The 21,292-nt window shown below is 44.7% G+C and overlaps 1 protein-coding gene across 5 annotated transcripts in view; it reads left to right on the top strand.

Annotated features, from left to right (window-relative positions):
* LOC115112266 (E3 ubiquitin-protein ligase Arkadia) overlaps window positions 1-19,554 on the top strand; it is a 41,002-nt gene extending 21,448 nt beyond the window's left edge. For 2 of the 5 annotated variants that reach the window (XM_029639210.2, XM_065011953.1), the window contains exons 4-15: window positions 8,352-8,509; window positions 11,784-11,978; window positions 12,110-12,462; window positions 13,793-14,045; window positions 14,821-15,178; window positions 15,331-15,456; window positions 15,650-15,767; window positions 16,232-16,312; window positions 16,510-16,605; window positions 16,912-17,004; window positions 17,505-17,608; window positions 18,013-19,554. In XM_029639210.2, coding sequence (XP_029495070.2) covers window positions 8,352-8,509; window positions 11,784-11,978; window positions 12,110-12,462; window positions 13,793-14,045; window positions 14,821-15,178; window positions 15,331-15,456; window positions 15,650-15,767; window positions 16,232-16,312; window positions 16,510-16,605; window positions 16,912-17,004; window positions 17,505-17,608; window positions 18,013-18,133 — 2,056 coding nt within the window. In that variant the 3' untranslated portion in view covers window positions 18,134-19,554. The remainder of the gene's footprint in view (window positions 1-8,351; window positions 8,510-11,783; window positions 11,979-12,109; window positions 12,463-13,792; window positions 14,046-14,820; window positions 15,179-15,330; window positions 15,457-15,649; window positions 15,768-16,231; window positions 16,313-16,509; window positions 16,606-16,911; window positions 17,005-17,504; window positions 17,609-18,012) is intronic. The other 3 variants (XM_029639212.2, XM_029639214.2, XM_029639213.2) reach the window with 3 other exon arrangements.
* The last annotated feature ends 1,738 nt before the right edge of the window (window positions 19,555-21,292 follow it).

Raw genomic sequence — 21,292 nt, 5'->3', positions numbered from 1 at the left:
AACTCACAGCCAAGACAACACAGGAGTAGCTTTGGGACAAGTCTCTGAATGTCCAGAGCCCGGACTTGAACCTGATTGAACATCACTGGAGAGGCCTGAAAATAGCTGTGCAGCGACGCTCCCCATCCAATGCGACAGAGCTTGAGAGGATCTGCAGAGAAGAATAGGAGAATCTCCCCAAATACAGGTGTGCCAAGCTTGTAGCATCATACCCAAGAAGACTCAAGGATGTAATTGCTGCCAAAGGTACTTCAACAAAGTTCTGAGTAAAGGGTCTGAATACTAATGTAAATGTGATATATATATATATATATATATTTATTTTTTTAATACATTTGCAAGAATTTCAAAACGTTTTGTTTAGTCATTATGGGGTATTGTGTGATGAGGATAATTTTTTAAAGACATTTTTGAATAAGTTTAACGTAACAAATTGTAGGGAAAGTTGAGGGGTCTGAATACTTTGCAAATGCACTGTACATAAAGCTGTCACAACACCTTACCACTGTTACACCTGGCTATCAGCGGAGCCTTGTCGGGCAGCAAAACAGTTCATTCAGCCTAATTTACTGACTTTCAAAAAACATAGCTGATATGGCTGACTTGCTTAAAGAATTGTGCTTACTACTGACAATTGAGATGTACAAACTATGGCGTAAGGGGACGACGTGCGGATGAGGCAATGTGTTATTTAGATTAAGACACTAATGAGCGAGTTAGGACAGACGTTTTCAATATAACTATTTGTTTAGCACTTTTGAAATGGGCTGTTCTTACAGTATTCTCCCTGTACACTAAGTCAGAACTGTAGGATAAATAAATGGGAATATAGGCAGACAATGAAAGCTCTTACAATATTCTTTGATTGCATTTCTCTAAAACAGGTTATAGGTACCACCAAGTCAGAACAGTAGGCAAAATTTAAGAAGTGAAAATAGATTACATGTATTAGGGTGAGGCATGTGGGCTACTAACAGTTAACTACACAACATACTCTTAATATGACTTTCTTAGCTACAGTATACATGTCTCACTGGCATGTTACATTTATGCAGCAGCATACAAGAAATCTTTGGACTCCCTTTGTTCTACTGTGCTCACTTGAACAGGAAGGTGGCGTGGCGGTCTTTCGTGGGCAAATTTTGGCATCAAACTCGATTCAGTCTGGCATTCTCTGGATTTATGGTGCCTTCAAAACAACTGGGAACTCTGAAATTAACAAGGGCGAATCATGATTACGTCGGAGCTCTAGAAATAGGCCCGAGTTCCCAACTTGCAATTGTGAGTTGGATGACCATTCAAAACCTATTTTCCCAGTCGGAGCTCATTTTCTTCCAAGTTCCCAGTTGTCTTGAACTCATTGAAGTCTGAGATTTCCCAGTTCAGAGTTCACAGTTGTTTTGAGCATGGCGATTTGTGATTTCCAACTTGTTGTGTAATGTTTATGTCCAATGGCCGATGAGCACCGATACGTTTTATCTATAATTTCTCTTTTATTATTTCTCTCCATATGACAAGGATTGAAAAGGATTTGCCAGTAGATTGTCGACTTGATTCATGATGATGACTGCTAGCTAATATTTTGAAAGTAAAATGTTGACATGATCACTCCAATCAAAGCTACTGTAGCTATAACGTGATTTGAAATAATTTTATCTGTGGCCAATGACCTTAATCTTTCTTGGATGGACACTTCTAATGTAATTCTATGGCAGCACCCAAGGGGCTTGAATTTTCGAGCTCTCCTTGTAGATTTTGCAGTGATGTAGGCTGTCATTGTAAATAAGAATTTGTTCTTAACTAACTTGCCTAGTTAAGTAAAGGTTGATTTTTTTTTTAAATCTTTAAAATCTAGTTTCCCCATGCGTGACAGAACACTGAGCCAATCACAGCGCAACTTGAGAACACTACCAACCCCTTAGCTACGTATTTTCCTCTGGCTGCCCCACCACCACAGAAACCACTGAGCTAGGCTGAAACACCTGCATTTTGGCACTGCTCTACTCAAGAAAGCAAAAAACAGACTAACTTTGTATGCCGGTTTATCAACTCAATTATATTTTTGTTTTTTACGTTGTTTGTGAACTGATATGTGACACGTATTAATGCCAAAATAACATGCAAAACAGGCAACAACAAAAAAGCAAAACGGGTGGAGCTCAAAACCGCCCTGAATGATGGGTCGCCCCTGTTTGTATGTAATGGCTAGGTATCTGGGGTGTAAAGTAAACCAAATAAACCTACATAGGTGATTTTATGTGTCCTTTTCATCCCATTGCAGGTCAAAACCCTGTTTTGACACTGAAAAATACTTCAAGCAACATTGTGCAGGTTTACTGAATAGGCAGATTCTCTCAACCCTGTGCCTGTCACCAATCACTAGATGTGCACAAAGCATACCATAGGTCTAAAAATATCAGGAGTGGCCAGCCCAATGAGCCCAGTGCATTTTCATGTTTTTTTTTCATTTCATCTGAATGACATGCAGATGTTCAGGTTGTAAGTAAGGTAGTGAAGCTTATTTATCTGGGTAATGGATGGCTGATTGGAGAGGAGATAGACTGCTAGTAATCCCAGGTGAGCCTCCCAGCTGCTGTGTCCTTGAATGAATCACTCATTTGCTTCAGTAAATACTCAGCTGGCTACATAAATGCAAACTTAATGAGGCTGTCATTCATTTGCATGTTAGGGGATTGGTTGGTTCCTGGCGCTGTATACTATTTACTAGCTAGCTAATCCACCTTGTGTAATTATGCTCCTTACTAATGTAATCCATAGCATGCTAGCATTGTTAGCCATAAGCTTATGTTTTGTTATTCCCAGTCATTATGCTTTCAGGAAGATAATCAGCCAAATATGGCCTCCTCAATGATGGCTAGAGAGGAGGTACACAGCACAGCCATGTCATGGCGTGTTCTGTCTAAACAGGCCCGCTGGGGCCAGAGAAGGTTCTAGAAGCCTCTGTCTCTCTGGTATGACCAGTCATGTGGCATCACTTCCCATTATTATCAGGATGAGAGGAGCCCCCTCCACACTCTACAAACAACCCTAAAATAGGCAACTCCATATCTGACCAGTTAGAGTCCTATGATATTATCCCATATTGACCTATAGTATCTATCATATAATACATTTACTGTCTGCAAGGAACGTGATCATGTTGTTTTCAAGGGTGGGTTTTTAGATGTAGGATATTTGTTCTGTGTGTAGGGCAGTGCAATGAAGTGTTGAGTAGTGTCTGGCTGTTCCCAGAATGGGACCCTCTGTGTGAAACCTAAGGTCAGTTGGTGGCGCTCTCTCTCTCAGGCTCTGACCGTCGACGTGACTCATCTCCAGGCTCCCAGCGCTCTGTGTGTGTGCTGTGAGTGGAATGCAGGGAGTGGGGGAAAGCCGGGGGGGGTTTCTAGGCAGGGGGAGGGGGTTAATAGCATCAAGTCTTAAAATCTCAGGAAAATGAATGACCTGTGTGTGTGTGTGTGTGTGTGTGTGTGTGTGCGAAGAGGAACAAGAAGAGTAATAACATGCTGTTGTTTAGTAGCGTGGATGAGCGGTTAAAGAACAGGTTTAGAGACCGGTTCAGACTGCTGTGGAGTGGAATAGCAGGGGCCAGACAGAGTTTCTCTATAGCTCTGCATGGTGCATAGCATACCCAGAGAAGAGCTGCACTGGGGAGCAGGCCACATGCCTCTGGTTGTTTTTAGCAGTGAAGCTAAGCCCCTCTTCCAGAGGCCAGCTCATCTGACCACTCTCTCTGGGCTCACCATCTCAGTGAGCCCATTCTGCATGTCTGGAACCCCAATGGAGAATTTAACCCACTTGGCTTGACTGACTGGAGCTTTAGTGGCCCTGTTAATTTCTCCCATGTTCCCTCTGTCCCACAGACATGCGATTAGCTTGCCCGTGATTGATTGTACCCTGACAGTGCTCCTCTGTAGATTTAGTCAGGTTGTGCACTGTGACTTATTTTAAACAGCGTTATCCAGGAGTTGATAAGGCTAAACGTGCCTGGCCTTTTCAGAAACATTCATGTGGGAAGAGATCAGTAAGGGGGACAAGAGAGGAGATCAGTAAGGGGAGGGGAAGAGCTCAGTAAGGGGGAGATCAGTAGGGGGGATCAGTAAGGGGGAGAAGAGATCAGCAAGGGGAGGGGGGAGCTCAGTAAGGGGAGGGGAAGAGATCAGTAAGGGGGAGGGGAAGAGAAGAGATCAGTGAGGGGGAGGGGAAGAGATCAGTAAGGGCCCTCTAAGAAATAGAAGGCTGTCTTTTTCTGAGAACTTGTAAGTATTTGGAGTGTGATACAGATGGGTTTACATAAGCATTGCTCTCTCTCCACCTCTCTCCATCCCCCTCCTCTCTCTGGTGCGCCCTCACGTGCTCTATCACTCTTCCTCCCTCCCTCCACTCTTTTGCTGTATCGCTCCCTCTCTCTCCCTGTAGATATCCCTCACTCCCTTCGCTCTCTATCTATCTCTCTCCCTTGATCTCCGTCCCTCCCATGGCTCTCTCTCTCTCCCTCTCTCTTCATGCTAGGTTGACGATATTCTCCCTAGGTATTTCCGGGAAGTGAATGAACAGAGTGTAGCTAGTTTGTGTGTGTGTGTTTTATCTCCCCATCTCTGCCTGCACCTCCCAGAGATGCCCTGGCTTGCAGGAGAATGCAGAGAAGGGCAGTTTCTGAAGGGGGAGGTGTAGCAAGGAGTACTGGGTGTAGAGGTCAAAGGGCACCAGGATGAGTAATGCAGACATCCCGATTCTCGAGCTGCAACACACATACATGTACAGAGTTTGTCAACGGACATGGAGATGAATACATCATTATTGGACGTAGCTACCCGTGTCTGCCCCGCCTCCTGTTTGTTGTGATGCTGAGTTTGCCGACTGTCAGCTGTACGTAAACACGCGGACAAATCCCTTTTTGACTCCATGTGTTGTGGAAAGGTTAACACTAATTGTTTCAAGCTAACGTTAGCGAACATAAGATGGGCATTCAGTGGGCTCTAAAGTGCCAGCAGTTCATTTGCTCGTGAAAGAAATGCAAATACAAAAAATAACTGGTCGCATTTGTGCGAGTGTGATATACATTTAATTCTGCGTCCCGTTAGTTGTATTTTCCACGTAACATTACGAGGATCACGCAACCTGATACACTGTAACTATGATCCACCTCACCAAAAGTCTAATCAGAAATGACAAGCATTCCTCCACTATAGAGACTGAACTTGGGGGCATGTGCTAAGAAAAACGTTAGAGATAATTATCTCCATTCTACACTGTCCATGAAATGAAATAAACATACAGACAATCTGTGCTAATTCCACAAAACATATATTTATTTGATATGTTCAGTTCTTATCAGTATGAATCTTTTAGGTTTTGTAGATAACTTTTCAGAGGACTGAACCAGGTGTGATCCATAATGTTTGTCTAAGCACATGAATCTCCAATTTGCCACGCGCGTGACAGGGTTGGCAATGACGGTTTTCCGCTGAAAGATCTTTACAGTGCAGAGAGGCCAATGGTTGGGATAGAGGGTGTGAGTCTGCATGCGTGCCATATTCAGTATTAGTGGAGGCTTTGGATTTTGGTGCAGAACATGCAGCTTGCACTTCTGTCTTGCCCCCCCCCCCGTACCATAGCCCAGTTTGTACACAGTCCATATATCCCATCCTAGCAGTTAGCCCCACATTACCCCACTGTCGAGGCCTCTCTAAGCCCTGAGGCATTTGGCAGAGTGCGCGTGGAGATGGCAAAACCGTGGTCCTGCTAAGCCCCCAGTTCCCACAGTGTTCATGTTTACTGTGTTCTGTTTTCCCTTCACCTCCACCCCTCAGAGGCCACGGTGGTAAACAGGTATTTACAAAATAATCCCAGGTCTATGTTGTGGGTAATTAGGTGCTTGTCCCTGGTGGGCTAGCCTGCTCCCTGGGCCCTGAGGTGGGCTAGCCTGCTCCCTGGGCCCTGAGGTGGGAGAGAGGAGGACCAGGTGCCAATTACAGTGCAATCAAGCCACACCTCCTGTACTGGCTCTCTGTGTGTACCACCTTCACGTGTGTGTGTGTGTGTGAACTGCCCCGCCCCATGGGGCATGCCATGGGGGATTTTCTTCCTTTTTTCTGCATTGCCAACATCAGAAGTTGCACTAATAGGTTTTTGCCTTCCTTAGAATGGCATTTCCTCTGCTGAGTGGTGTGAGTGGGGACACTCACGCCTGCTTATTAGAAGGACTTCTTAGGCCTACATGGCCGTGTGTGTGTATGGCCTTGCTGTTGTTGTGTGCACACACACACTGGTCTCACTGGAATAGCAGCAGCCCACCATGCTTGTCTGTAATCTTATTGTTTTAATGATGCAACCTGTGGTTTAGAGGTTCCAGCAGCAGCCATTTGTTGAGAGGAGCAAGGGCCTCTCTGCTCTTAGCTCTCCCCTTCCCTCAGCCTGATCTTGGCCCAAAGGCCTGGTTCACTGCTCTCTCTATTCCCCAGCCTCATCTCTCCATGTCTCCATGACAGGCTGCTTTACGGCAGGCACTCTATCCCCTAGTCTCCCCCCTCTCATCCTGCTTTACGGCAGGCACTCTATCCCCTAGTCTCCCCCCTCTCATCCTGCTTTACGGCAGGCACTCTATCCCCTAGGCTCCCCCCTCTCATCCTGCTTTACGGCAGGCACTCTATCCCCTAGTCTCCCCCTCTCATCCTGCTTTACGGCAGGCACTCTATCCCCTAGTCTCCCCCTCTCATCCTGCTTTACGGCAGGCACTCTATCCCCTAGTCTCCCCCTCTCATCCTGCGTTACGGCAGGCACTCTATCCCCTAGTCTCCCCCTCTCATCCTGCTTTACGGCAGGCACTCTATCCCCTAGTCTCCCCCTCTCATCCTGCTTTACGGCAGGCACTCTATCCCCTAGGCTCCCCTCTCATCCTGCTTTACGGCAGGCACTCTATCCCCTAGGCTCCCCCTCTCATCCTGCTTTACGGCAGGCACTCTATCCCCTAGGCTCCCCCTCTCATCCTGCTTTACGGCAGGCACTCTATCCCCTAGGCTCCCCCTCTCATCCTGCTTTACGGCAGGCACTCTATCCCCTAGTCTCCCCCTCTCATCCTGCTTTACGGCAGGCACTCTATCCCCTAGGCTCCCCCTCTCATCCTGCTTTACGGCAGGCACTCTATCCCCTAGGCTCCCCCTCTCATCCTGCTTTACGGCAGGCACTCTATCCCCTAGGCTCCCCTCTCATCCTGCTTTACGGCAGGCACTCTATCCCCTAGTCTCCCCCTCTCATCCTGCTTTACGGCAGGCACTCTATCCCCTAGGCTCCCCCTCTCATCCTGCTTTACGGCAGGCACTCTATCCCCTAGTCTCATCCTGCTTTACGGCAGGCACTCTATCCCCTAGTCTCCCCCTCTCATCCTGCTTTACGGCAGGCACTCTATCCCCTAGTCTCCCCCCTCTCATCCTGCTTTACGGCAGGCACTCTATCCCCTAGTCTCCCCCCTCTCATCCTGCTTTACGGCACACTGACACTCTCTAGACTCCCACATCACACGAGAGAGAGGAAGGCAGGAAGAACGAGTGAGGTAGTGATATGGGGAGAGAGGACGACTGCGAAAGGGAGAGAGGAAAGAGAGCGCAGTCAACGATGCACAATGGTTGTGCCTTGAGCAAATATGCGTGGTTGATGAGGCTAAATGAGGTAGAGGTGTTTCTGTGTGTTGAATTGTGTTTTCCACAAGGTTGTTTTGGAGTTTAGTGGGTGTGGTGGATGAAACCATGTGTGTGATACAAACATGATCTTTCTGTGTGGTTCTCAAAGGTTTGCACAGCTGTGTGTGTCTCTCATGCGCACGGCTGTGTGTATGAATTAGCTGCAGCGCTTGCGCTCATGTCAGCTGGCTCTTATTTACATTCCAGCCAGGTGCCAGGTGACTCAACACACAGAAAAAGCACTGTGGACAGTCCCCTGTCTCCAAATGACACCACTTCAACTTTCCCTTTTACTACATGATAAATGACATCATAAAATTAACTGTTGTTCATATATTTATTTAAAGGACGATCAGGCTGGGAAAGCAAGAGATTTGCTTCGGGAGGAAAATTGGGCTGAGTTGTCTGGATTTTCTCACTTCTCCATGAAGTCTTATTGACTGGGTCTCGTCCACTGACCACCGGTCTCCAGTGAGAGGGCTGTGTGGTCAGCAATATATCATAGAATTGTTACAATACCGTAGCCCAGGGTCCAGATAACCTGGCATTATCAGCGTGGTCCCAGTCAGTCTGAACTGAAGCCTTGTTTAATCTGGTTGTTTACCCCCCTCTCCTCTCCTTCCTCTCTAACTGGCTGTGTGTTTGTGTCTACAGGCCTCGCTCGGTGGGGGGCCACGGCAGGATGTACTGGGGCCCCAGCTGCTCCCAGAACCGGCCCCAGGAGCCCCGCGGCCGCCACCGCCTCTCTACCGTCATCCAGCCTCTGCGCCAGAGCCCCGGGGAGGTGGTGGACCTCACAGTGGATGAGGATGGTGAGCATGAGAACGTGCCGACCCGCAATACCACTCTGAGATGAACTATATGATGCAACAGTCACATAGAGGTCCTAGACTTAAGACTCAGACCTCTGTTTTTTCTTTCATTGCTCATTCGTCTTTCAACACAAAGGCGAGTTTACAGGAGTCCTCCGAGGCATTTGTCCTCTTAAGAAGAACAGTCATTTTTATATGAACAACATACAAAGTTGTTGCAAATACACTCTCTCTCTCTGTGTGTCTGTGTCTCACTCTCTCTCACACACACATACAGAGAAGCAAGTTTACTCTTGAGGCAGAAAGAAAATAGATCTGGTGATTATGTGTGTAAAAATCATTTCCATTGGGGAACAGCTTTTTCATAGATGCTGCATACGATAGCCGGACTGTCGCACAGCATATGAATGTGGATTTTGATGAGTCTAATGCTTTCTTACATGATCCAGCTCAACACTGCGTAGGGAGTTGGGGAATATTACATGTCAAATGAAATACGCTCATTCACACTATTGTTTAATAGGATTAGCTAGCTTCTTCCACACATCTCTCCAAGTTAGCGACAGTGAGTGGCTGTCGCTAACTTGAATAAGAATTGTCCTGTCATCACAATTCAATTTGAAATGTTCCCGTAAGCGAGCACTGTTTTAATAATGATTCATCTGTATCTTTTCATCAAATGGAGGGATATTAATAGCGACCGTGCCCCTGAGAGCGTCTGCTCTTTCATTGGTCGGCTTTTACACATCAACCCATTGCACTTCTGATGCATGTCGTTTCATACTGTCAATCCTAAAATGTCACAGTGATGCCAGCCCACTGGAGCAGTAGCCAGAAGCATGCTCTTCATTGTTAATGTGGATGCATTAGGCACAAGGAATGAAATGCACCTGGTGGTGTTAAAGCTTTTGTGGGTAAAGAGTTTCACTCTGGATTTAGGGGATATACAGCTGACTCCTGATGAGTATAGCCTACATTGAATTACAAAGTCCATTGAAGAGCTGTGTATTTAATCATCTCCAATTTATATACGTACATTATTCTCACCAGATGTATAGGCCTACTCCAGGTCAGTTCATACATTCATGACAGCCCCAAGCCATTGCATATACACCTTTTTAAAAATGGGTTCTTTGTTTCAGTTTCCCTGTCTAGTTGTTCATTTGTTTTTATTTATGAAAAGCACATTATAAATTCTATTTATTATCATTTGAATATATCAGGTGTGGACTGACTGTTTTTGTAATGGCTTTACCATTCCAACATCCTGCATATCTCTGGCTAATGGCTATGTTTTCCCAGACCAGTTTGCCCTCTAAACCTGAGGCATTAGCAAACCAGACCAAAGCATTAGTGTGACTTAAAAGTCCAATTTGGTGCATTCTCTTTATGGTCTCGCACCGTGTGACTGATAACAGAATAACAGAGCGTTGTGAGATATGAGCACATTTGCATTTCTTTGGAGGAGAAATTAATTTGTGAGTATGAAAAGCAGATGGAGCTCACACTGTGGAATGCTAATGAGGTCTCTTCTTCTCCCTGGCTGCCAAGGCACTGCAGCCAGTCTACACACCAGGGTTTCTGTTAGCCGGTAATAGCCAGCTTTTGGGTGATTTAAAAAATAAAATAAAAATAGAAATGAGATAAAATTGCCATGTGTATAGTAGGCTTACAGAGTGTACAAAACATTAGGAACACCGTAATATTCAGTTGATCCCCATTTTGCCCTCAGAACAGCCTCAATTCGTCGGGGCATGGACTCTAGAAGGTGTCGAAAGCGTTCCACAGTGATGCTGGCCCATGTTCACTCCAATGCTTCCCACAGTTGTCAAATTGGCCCTGATGTCTTTTGGGTGGTGGACCATTCTTGATGCACACGGGAAACTGCTGATCGTGAAAAATCCATCATCAGCGTTGCGGTTCTTGACACAAACCGGTGCTCCTGCTACTATACCCCGTTCAAAGGCACTTAAATATTTTGCCTTGCCCATTCACCCTCTGAATGGCACACATGTCTTAAGGCTTAAAAATCCTTCTTTAACCTGTCTCCTCCTCTTCATCTACACTGATTTGAAGTGGATTTGACAAGTGACATCATAGTTTTCACCTGGATTCACCTGGCCAGTCTGTCATGGAAAGAGCATGTTTTGTTCACGCTGTGTATATTCGTTGTGTAGGGATATCTTATTTATCACACGCCTACAGCATACAGATACAGAGCCTTATGAGTGTAAAATCTGTCAGAGCGCGAGAGCTGCTGCTACAGCATCTCTAACAGTAAATGCTTAGGCAACAGAAGGCAGGCTTCATCAGCGCGTCACACACCTCTTTGCAATTAGCTGGAGGCAGTATGCACTTTGAAAACATACTTAATTGTTTGAAACCTGAACATTTTAATACATATGAGGCATCTCTTACCTTGCTTCAAAGTAGCCGAGCCAAAATCAGACCATATCCGTGGAGGCAATTCTTTTATATCAACTTTCTTTCATTGTTCAGTATTCCAAGGTGCAAACCTAGTCATATTAGCAAGTTGTTGCATATTACATCTCCCCTCTTTCTAAATTTCTGCAATCACGTGTGCAGTGCCCTTCTGACAAGTGTTTTCCCGCTAATTGGGTTATTGAACAAACATTCCCGTGTAGCTTTCTGCATTGTGCGCATATAATAGTTGATCAACATTTTAAGCTGAACGTTCTGGTCTGTTGCATAAGACTCGATGCTTTTTAAGGTTTGTTTTATGTAGCTTAGACATTACTGGTTGTAATGAATTTGGAATCTATCGTCCCACAACTGTCCCAGAGTGTTTGGAACAGGCAATTTCTTTCTCGACAAGCTGACCAATAGAATAGGTAAACTGTTCTACTGTGGAGGATAGTAGATTGACAGGCTAGTGATTTTGCTGTTCGTTGGCTGAGGAAAAGTAGATGTGGACAGTTATTCTAACTTCTTTAAAGTGCACATCAGAATTTGGTAAGAAGGACGGCACATCATTGCTTCCTTGACTTGCGTGTTCTGTTAGTGATTTCTGTCATTCTGAGCACTGTGGGTGGATGCTCTAATAGGTTACGCACCCAATGCATATGGGTCCGGTAAATTTCTCACATGTCCGGTAAATTAAAATGCTGCCGGTCAAATGTCCGGCGCCACATTTTCCTAATGGAAACCCTGCCACGCACACACACACACACACACACACACACAGATGGATGTGTGCTACGTAATGAATTCCCACCTATTAAATCTGTTTACCTGTCTCTTTTCCCTATCTCAGATCTCTCTGTTGTGCCATCCACCTCTGACAGCATTCACCCTCAGACTGTCAGCTCCTCCTCTTCATCCTCCTCTCATCATACCTCTACCTCAGAGCCCCACGATGCCCTAGGCCCCTCCACCAGCTGCCCTGGTCAAGGCCCAGCCCCAGACAGCACGCTGGCACAGGGGCCAAGGGGTACCGCAGGCACGGAGGGTAAGACGGACCATACACTCTCCAGAAAGCCATGATGTCAACCTTGTGTGCCTTTATAAGTTTAGTAATCTTCCCTGTGGGTCATCTATGAATAATGATTTAAGCTTAAAGGTGTTTTCCATCTCTATCAGATGAGAGCAGAAGAGGATCGTCCGGCGTGGTAGGAGAGAGTGGGGGCACGGCCATGCCCAGGTTACCCTCCTGCTGCCCGCAGCACTCCCCCTGCGGAGGGCCCTCCCCTGGTCACATGACCCTGGGCCATTCCAGCTGCCTGCAGGCCCAGCCCCCCCAGCAGCCGGGCTCCCAGCAGCACAGCCACGCCCACCACTTCCACCACCACCATCACCATGTGCCTCAGCACCCACCTCCACCCACTCTGCCCTTTCCTGAGCCCAGCTGCCCCCTAGAGAGGCCCACTGCCCTGCCTGCACCATGCAGAGGGGGAGGGGTCAGCAGCAGCAGCTCCACCCAATACCACGACCAGGTAGGCCTGAGCATCAACACCCTGTTGTTTTTTACGTTGTAGCATTGGAGGTTTGGCTGTTACTTCTGCTTCCTTTTTTTGATTTCCCCAACTTTAATATATCGACCAGAGAATTTATGCATTTCTTATAGCAGTAACATTTTATAAATATATTCCATATTAAAATGAGATTTTTTTTAAGTCATGAAAGTATTTGATCATATTTTCTTTCTTGCCCAAAATCTATAAAAGTAGGCTAAATGAATAGAATCTGAGGAGATAGAAGGCTGCCCTTTCCTCCCACAATAGCTGGAGATAAATTCGGAATCATTTATAGTTTTAGTAAACCATGCAAGCCATGTTCTCCCTGGCAGATGTCACCATCGCATTCAAATGTATCTTTGACTACGTCTTTGTGTGTCTAAACAAACGGCTCCATCAATATCTGCCAATGAATCAGATTCAAGGTGATTAAAAAGGATTAAAGAAGGAAAAAACAGAATAGGAACTGAAACAGACAAATAACTGGTATCTTAACAAAAACATTGCAAAGGAACTAGCTGGCAACCTCCCTTGAAGCCAGATTCACCGCTGAATAATTTAAATTCTGCTAATTGTTAGGAGCTGCTGGATTGTATTATTTACCATCAAAGTGGAGCAGTGTGTGGTTAAAGTGTAATGAGTTGGGTTGGGGTTGAGAGGGCTGTGTCTACAGGTCAGGTTAGGGGCTCCCTCCATAGACCTCCGTCTCTCTGTCTTGATACTCTCTGATTCCTACAAAATTCATGCAGGGCTGGGGCAAGTATTCAAAACTGGGCCGTCAGGTCTCTACCATGAAAAGGAGGAAGTAGTTTCATGGGTAAGGCAAAATACTGTGCCCTTTGATGGGCTTGGCCTACATGTAGATACCACCTTCAGCTACAGCTCAGAGAAAGGAGACATACTGCCTGCGTAAGGTGAATAAGTCATGTTTTATGCATCCCTCTAAATATGATTATTTATTTGAATAATTCAACGAGGGAGGGCTGCTACTATGATTTGAAACTCCATCACTTAGATTGCATTTTCTCAGCCAGTTTACTGCAGTCTAAACTGTGAAGCCCATTGTCTTGCGCTTGTATCTTGTGCTTTGTGCTGGCTGGACCATGAAGCTCTGTGGTTTTAGTTTAGTGTTTTACTGGTTAGTTATATATTCTGTCACTACAGAGATCAGAGTCAGACAGTAACACCATAACATCATAGTCTGGTTCTACTCTCTCCATACCTCCCCTCCCTGTATCTCTCACCCCTATTCTTTCCTTTTCATTTCCCTCCTCTCCTCTCCAACCCTCCTGTCTCTGTCTCTCCCAAGCAGACTCTGCCGGTGGACCTGAGCAACAGTGGCTTGCGGAGCAGCGGCTCCGGTAGTTTCCATGGCACCTCAGCCTTTGACCCGTGCTGTCCAGGCTCCACGTCTCGGCCCGCTGCCTACAACTCCCAGAATGCAACGGGGCCAGGGCCCAGCCAGCCCAGCGCAGTGGTGGACTCCTTCAGCTCAGCCATGGTGGCCCAGCCTCAGCCACAGCCACAGCTATCCACCTGCAGGCACTTCATGCACCCCTCCTGTGAGTAGAGCTACATCTGTACCAAAAGGGAAATGGCCTTTTATTTTGGTGGGTGAAGTTATTTTGGGGTTAGATTTGTGTGGTTTCTATTGTTTAAGTGTTGATTTGATAGGAAAATGAAATGCTGCAGTAGTAACTATAGTGTGTTATTCCCATGCAGAACCTGCATACTACTGTACTAAAGATGTGAGCCTTTAGGATATATACAGTAACTATTACCACCAGACCTTGAAAGATTATGCCGACAACAGCACTCTTGAAACCCAGTGCTAATAGTAATTAAGAGAAACACCTGATGTTTAATGTGCTAAGTGCTGCGGGTGTGCTACCAAACAGGCCCTGTTAATTGCTGATTCTCCTCAGAATAGCTCTGTTTGGAATGAGGAGTGTGGCGGTGCTCCCTGGTGGGGCCATATTTAGAGGGATAATTGGAACTGTTGGCGCACCTGTCTAGTGCCTACACTCAGTCACGTCAGACAGTCATTCCTGCTCCGGCCCCCTTCTCTCTGCAGTAGGGAGACAGACAGACAGACAGGCAGGCAGGCAGGCAGGCGGTCTGGGTCTGGGTCTGTCCGGGGTCTCAGGTGGGAGACCTGCTCAGCACAGGGAGCAGCCAGCCAGGCAGCATGTTTCAGTGAGGAGAGTCATAACTGATGATGATGATGATGATCAGGTGTCATCATTAGGAAGGGGACTTAAAGGCGATCTGGTAAGGTGTTACTAACTACTTATCAACTTTCTCCCACCATTCTTGCTCTGTCTCTCTGACACCCAGACGCCCCCTTGGCACGCTCCCTGCACCACCAGCCCTCTAACACCTGCCCCCATTCCCATGGTAACCCTCCTCCCCCTCCTCAGCCCACTCCACAGGGTGACTACGTCATCCCCCACCCCGTCCATCCCTTCCACACGCCCCTGCCTTCCCACCCCCTGGCCACGCTGTGCCCCCGCCCCCCTGCCCCTCTGCCTGCCCACCACCTCACAGGCTCCAGTGCCCCCCAACACCTGCCCGCGGAGCACCAGGCCCTGCAGCACCACATGCCCGCACTGGGGACCTCTGTGCAGAGGCTGCACCAGCACGAGATGCTGCAGAGGATGGAGGTTCAGAGACGCAGGATGATGCAACACCCCACGTGAGTGTAGCCTTTGGCCCCGGTCCAACCTGTCCAATGGAAGCAACACAACTGCAAGCACAGACAGTAGCATCCAATTGTCTGATTTACAGGGACAATATTATGGTATTTTCCCTCTTGTGTTTCTGATAAACCTCTCTCTCTGTCTCCAGACGAGCACATGAGCGCCCCCCTCCACACCCCCACAGAATGCACCCCAACTACGGCCATGGCCACCACATCCACGTGCCCCAGACCATGTCGTCCCACCCACGCCAACCTGAGCAGAGGACTGCGTGGTCAGTACCATTTAGAGCAGTTGAGGGCCAATGCCTTGCGTGTAGGGCCAAGAGTTGTATTTTTACCGACGTATATGTGGCCTGCTGTGCACTACGGATATAGTCAGTCACTCATCTTCACTGTTGAAATGGCACCTGTGACGTCAATGTCTGAGTTGTTGATGACTGTTGTTGGTCTGGTTCTCTTCTGTAGGGAGCTGGGTATCGAGGCTGGAGTGACCGTGGCGCCATATCCTTCAGGACACCTGCACCCTCACCTGCCCCACTACCACCCTCCCCCAAGACTGCACCACTTCCCCATCCCCTTCATGGTGAGTGCACGACTGGCACCCTCACTCTAAGCACACGTGCCTACGTTAGAATACATGAGAAGTATGGCTTAGATGAATGATGCTAGCCCTCTATTTATAACATCTGTTATTTCAGGGATGGTTTGTTGGGCCACATGAATAATGCATTGGTAATTATGGCATTTCTCGTGCATATTCAACATAACCAGTTGCCTGAAATCAATGGATGCCCCTTTGAAAAGATGTTGAAAGTTAATGCACAATGTCCGAAAATATGAAATTGTGAGACTTCTGCGGTTATTAAAAATGCCGGTTTTGGCAATGCTAGCTGGAATTTATACCCATGTCGAGCAGTGTCAGCCGACTTAATTGATAATGCTATATCGCTATATGTGCTTCATGAACTGTAGCCCACAGAAACAAATGACTGTATTCCACTGAAGTGAACATATTTCCATGGAATTGTTTTGCCTCCTTCCTCACAGCACACTGGCATGTCTGAAGTAACCTACCCGCACATTCGCTACATCTCATCCAGAATGACTGGATTTGGACGAACTTATGAGGTGACACTTGATTAGTAAAGAGCTAGTAACTAGTGCCTGGAGTTTTTCCTGCTCAGGTCAGGTGGTGAGGAAACACTCCTGGTCCTGGTAATTAGTTATGAAGGAGCTGAGAGCGTGTTATGGCTGTGGATAATGAGCTGTGTGGAACTGAGTTGGCACAGTCTCATGTTGGGTTGTTTTCCTGCCCTTTTCCTCAGGATCTGCTGCATTTAGAGGAGAGATTGGGGACTGTGAACCGAGGGGCCTCTCAGGGAACCATAGAGAGGTGCACTTACCCACACAAGTACAAAAAGGTGAGAGCACTCCTATAAAAGTGTGTGTGTGTTTCAGAACATATCCTATGTAATGTAGTTTGATGTGATGTATTTTGTGCATGTCTGCACAAGATTTTATTCTGGGACAGAGTGCACACTCGGTGGTTATTTTGTGCTCCTTTCAAAATATGAATGTATTGTTATCGTTAAATCAGATGCTGTAGAAACTAGAAAGTGTCCCTTTCAGCCAATGTTTCAGCCTTAGAAAACATTGTAGGGAAAGATTCCATCTAGTTTTCCAAATGTATTTAAATAAGTAACCTAATAACCTGCTGCCCAATACAGAAGGTGTTGGAGACTGAGCGAGACATTGACGAACAGTTAACCCCTGAAGCATGGGCAACTATTGGGAAAAATATGCACGCAACCTCAGACTCGGTGAGAGAAAAAAATGAACAAATTCAATTTGGAAACATGTCTCTGCTCATTTATAGTTGTTAATGGTAGTAGTGTTGGGGCCAAGGGGATTCGGCAGTAGAAACATTTTAGAGATTTTTGGGAATATTTATTTAAATATATTTGTTAAAATCCATATTATCTTGATCATAGGGATGACATGTTTTGTAGCCAGGACAAAATGACCATTCTCTCTGTCCTCATAGGGATATGTGTTCACCCTCATAATGCCTGTACTGTATACAGTAAGCCCTCTATCAGTCATAAAGGATAGTTTATTTGCAAGTTGGGTCTGTACCTGTAATGTTTACAGCCTGTGAACCCTAAATACATTTATCGTGTTTGACGGTAACCCTCATAGAATGGTCTCAGCCTTCCCTGTTTAATACATCTTTATAATGTGAATAAGAGTGTTCTTTGTTTGAACTTTGTTTTTGGTGCTGTGTATCTATAATGGTGTTTTCCAATGTTTTCATTAACAGAGAAAGCTGCATGGTAAGCAAGAAGAAGATGAGGGGGCGGACGAAGACACAGAGGAGAAATGCACCATCTGTCTGTCAATACTGGAGGAAGGGGAGGACGTCAGGTACAGTTACACTGTAGCGTGTGTGTTTTAATGCGGGGCTGTTTTTGTGTGAGAACGAACACTCCTTTCCCACATTTCTCTTCATATGCCGTGGAGATTTTCTCAACACCCAAATATAGTAATCAGCAGAAAAGCCAATCCTTTGAGTGTCTGAAAATGACTGGTCTCAGAGGACATTTCTGGAGCTCAACATATGTGCTCATGTGATCAAGTGAGTTTCTGTCCTCTGTTGGTGTAATGTAAGAACTGTAATGTGTGAATGTTAAGTTTCTATTTTTCAACAAACCAAATTAAACTAATTGTGTTCATTGTCATTTAATTCCTTATTCATTCCATTGTCATTTCATTCATTATGAAGATGAAATTAAAAGTCTATGTCTAACAATATATTCTCTCTTCCACAGACGCCTACCTTGTATGCATCTCTTCCATCAACTGTGTGTGGACCAATGGCTCCTCACCAATAAGAAGTGCCCCATCTGCAGAGTGGACATCGAGGCGCAGTTGTCTGCCGTTGAGAGTTGATGCTGTTTTTCTAACAACTCTTTGTTGGAATTTTCTTTTATTGTTGTTTATTGTTTGAATTTTTCTTCAGTACTGCAGTCAACCAAAGAGGGCATGAATTACCTGCGCAGATCCACTATGAGAAAATAAAAACATCAGGCTAAAGAAGCGTTGAGCCTAGAGTGCCAGCTATCTATCACACAGTACAATACTGCTCGAATTGACATCTCCATTAAGGATTTAAAATGTTATTGTATTTATAAAGCTTTTATGTAGCTTTTGATTGTTTCCTCGTGTGATTTTTTTTTATTTTATTTTTTTTGCATGGCTCCTCGCAATGCATTTCTTTGCACATATATTGTGGGCTTCTCATGGCCTAACAACTTGCAGGTGAGGATAGCTGCTCTAGTAAAGAAGCATTTCTATATACCTAATGCCTTGCTTTACTGGAGTAGAACGTTAACCTCCATTTAAAAACATTGCAGGACTCATTTTACCAATCATTGTATTGATTAGTTTATGTTTAGACAATGTGGTTTGCTAGTGGAAGACGTTTCTAAGAAGGTAAATCAAGACATTCCTTAATTAGGAAAATATCATGTTGAACTGATCAGCTGCTGTATTTGTGTTCACCCAGTATTTCTAGAGTGGGAATAAACTCAAACTTCACCTCACCTCCCAGAAAATGCACATGCGTGTCTTACACCTCCCCTGCACCACCTTGATTTGACTAAACACCATTCACACGTCATCTAATGTATTTTAGAGAAAAAGAAAATGAATGTCACATCTGTTCTTTTTCAATGGAATGATTGTTGAGGTCTGCTGAGGATACAGTCTCTGTGTTCTGTTTGGATTTCTCCCTCAGACAGGCCCCAGATGGAAAACTGGGTTCTATAAGGGGATCTCAGGCCCACAGATGCAACCAGTTTCACATGAGCCTGCAACCTGGGGATATCTGTTGTTTGGAACTGGGAATGGCATTGGTTTATCCTTGCTTTTTGTTTATCCCTGTTTCTTTTTTCAGAGGGAAATACACAGCGCTCAGCTCAGAATAATACATAAGTAGCTGAATATTCTTACGTCCCAGATCATTGTTCTTACCTACACTCCCTCTCTCTCTCTCTCTCTCTGTAGCTGTGCAGCAGCAATCTCTCTTTGCTGCCATTGAAAAGATAACACTAATATTATTCTCAACTTGCTAACTTGCATATACTTGCACAAGAGAGGACAGACAGGAGTGTTGTAAAGAGAGTGCGCTGAGGCCATGTATTTCCACTCTGATTGCTGAGTTTTGGAGAAAAAATAATAATTTTGAATGGAGTATTGGAATGCAGTACTTATGGCAGGTATCCATGCATTCATAGACTTAATGGCACCAGGATGATATTCCATGGGATTTATATTAGTTTTAAAATAATATTAATAAAGTTAGAACTCTTTCCTGTGTCTGTTTATTTGTGTCTTACCATTCACCTATGCATGTTGGTCCATATTTCACAACTGCACGTTGAGGGATCTACTATCAACAAAAAATATTGGTAACATTTGGTATTCACACCCCTTGACTTTTTCCAAATGTTGTGTTCCAGCTTGAATTTAAAATGGATTACCTTTGGATTTTTTGTCAGTGGCCTATACTCAATGCCCCATAATGTTAATAAAGTGGAATTCATTTTTTAGTTTTACTAATTAAAAATGAAAAGCTGAAATGTTATGAGTTAATAAGTATTCAACCTTTTTGTTATGACAAGCCTCAAGTTCAGGAGTGAAAATGTGCTTAAGTCACAAGTTGCATGGACTCCGTGTGCAATAATAGGTTTTAATGTGATTTTTGAATGACTACCTCATCTCTGTACCCCACACATACAATTATCTGTAAGGTCCCTCATTTAAGCAGTGCATTTCAAACACAAATTCAAACCACAAAAAGCAGGGAGGTTTTCCAATGCCTCGCTAAGAAGGGCTCCTATTGGTAGATTTAAAAAATAGGAAAGAGCAGACATTGAATATCCCATTGAGCATGGGGAAGATAATAATTCCACTTTGGATGGTGTATCAATACACCTAGTCACTACAGAGATACAGGCGTCCTACCTAACTTAGTTCCAGGAGAGTAAGGAAATCGCTCATGGATTTCACCATGAGACCTATGGTGACTAAAAAAGTTACAGGGTTTAATGGCTGTGATAGGAGAAACTGAGAATGGATCAAGAATGTAGTTACTCCACAATACTAACCTAATTGACAGAGTGAAAAGGAAGACTGTACAGAATAAAAAATATTCCAATACAACACATTACTGAGTACCACTCCACATTTTCAAGCATAGTGGTGGCTGAGTTATGTTATGGGTATGCTTGTAATCTTTAAGGAATGGGGAGTTTTTCAGGATAAAAAAGAATTGGAATGAAGCTAAGCATGGGCAATATCCTACAGGAAAGCCTCGTTCAGTCTGCTTTCCACCAGACACTGGGAGATTAATTCACCTTTCAGCAGGACAATAACCTTAAACACAGTTGCTTACAAAGAAGACGGTACATGTTCCTGATTGGCCAAGTCACAGATTTGACTTAATTCTGCTTGAATATCTATGGCAAGATTTGAAAATGGTTTTCTATCATTGATCAACAACCAATTTGACAAAGCTTGAAGAATTTATTTTAAAAAATATGGGCAAATATTGTATAATCCAGTTGTGCAAAGCTCTTAGAGACTTACCTAGAATGACTCCGTAATTGCTGCCTTAAAGGCTGCCAAAGGTGATTGTAACATGTATTGACAGGGTGTGAATACTAATGTAAATTAGATGTTTATGTATTTAATTGACAAAAAACGAGCAAAAAATATATTAAAACATGTTTTCTCTAGATGATAGGGTGAGAAAAAAATGATCTATTTAATCATTTTGGAATTCAGGCTGTAACACAACAAAATGTGGAGTAAGTCAAGGGGTATGAATGCTTTTTGAAGGCACTATAGATGTGATATAGCAGTACTAAAAATGCCTATTCAGCTCCTGCGTATAAACTGTTTATAATCTGTAGTCCTTATGGCGAATCATCAAGTAAAGATTAACTGATGTATCCATCCATGTAACCAATAAGCCTGCAGCAAGTATAAATAAAAACCTATTTTATGCATTCTATGTAGATTTTATGAATATTCCCCTTACTTATT

Source organism: Oncorhynchus nerka, linkage group LG27 (genome assembly GCF_034236695.1).
Source record: "Oncorhynchus nerka isolate Pitt River linkage group LG27, Oner_Uvic_2.0, whole genome shotgun sequence".
Lineage (NCBI taxonomy): Eukaryota > Metazoa > Chordata > Actinopteri > Salmoniformes > Salmonidae > Oncorhynchus > Oncorhynchus nerka.
This window is presented reverse-complemented; position numbering and strand designations above follow the sequence as displayed.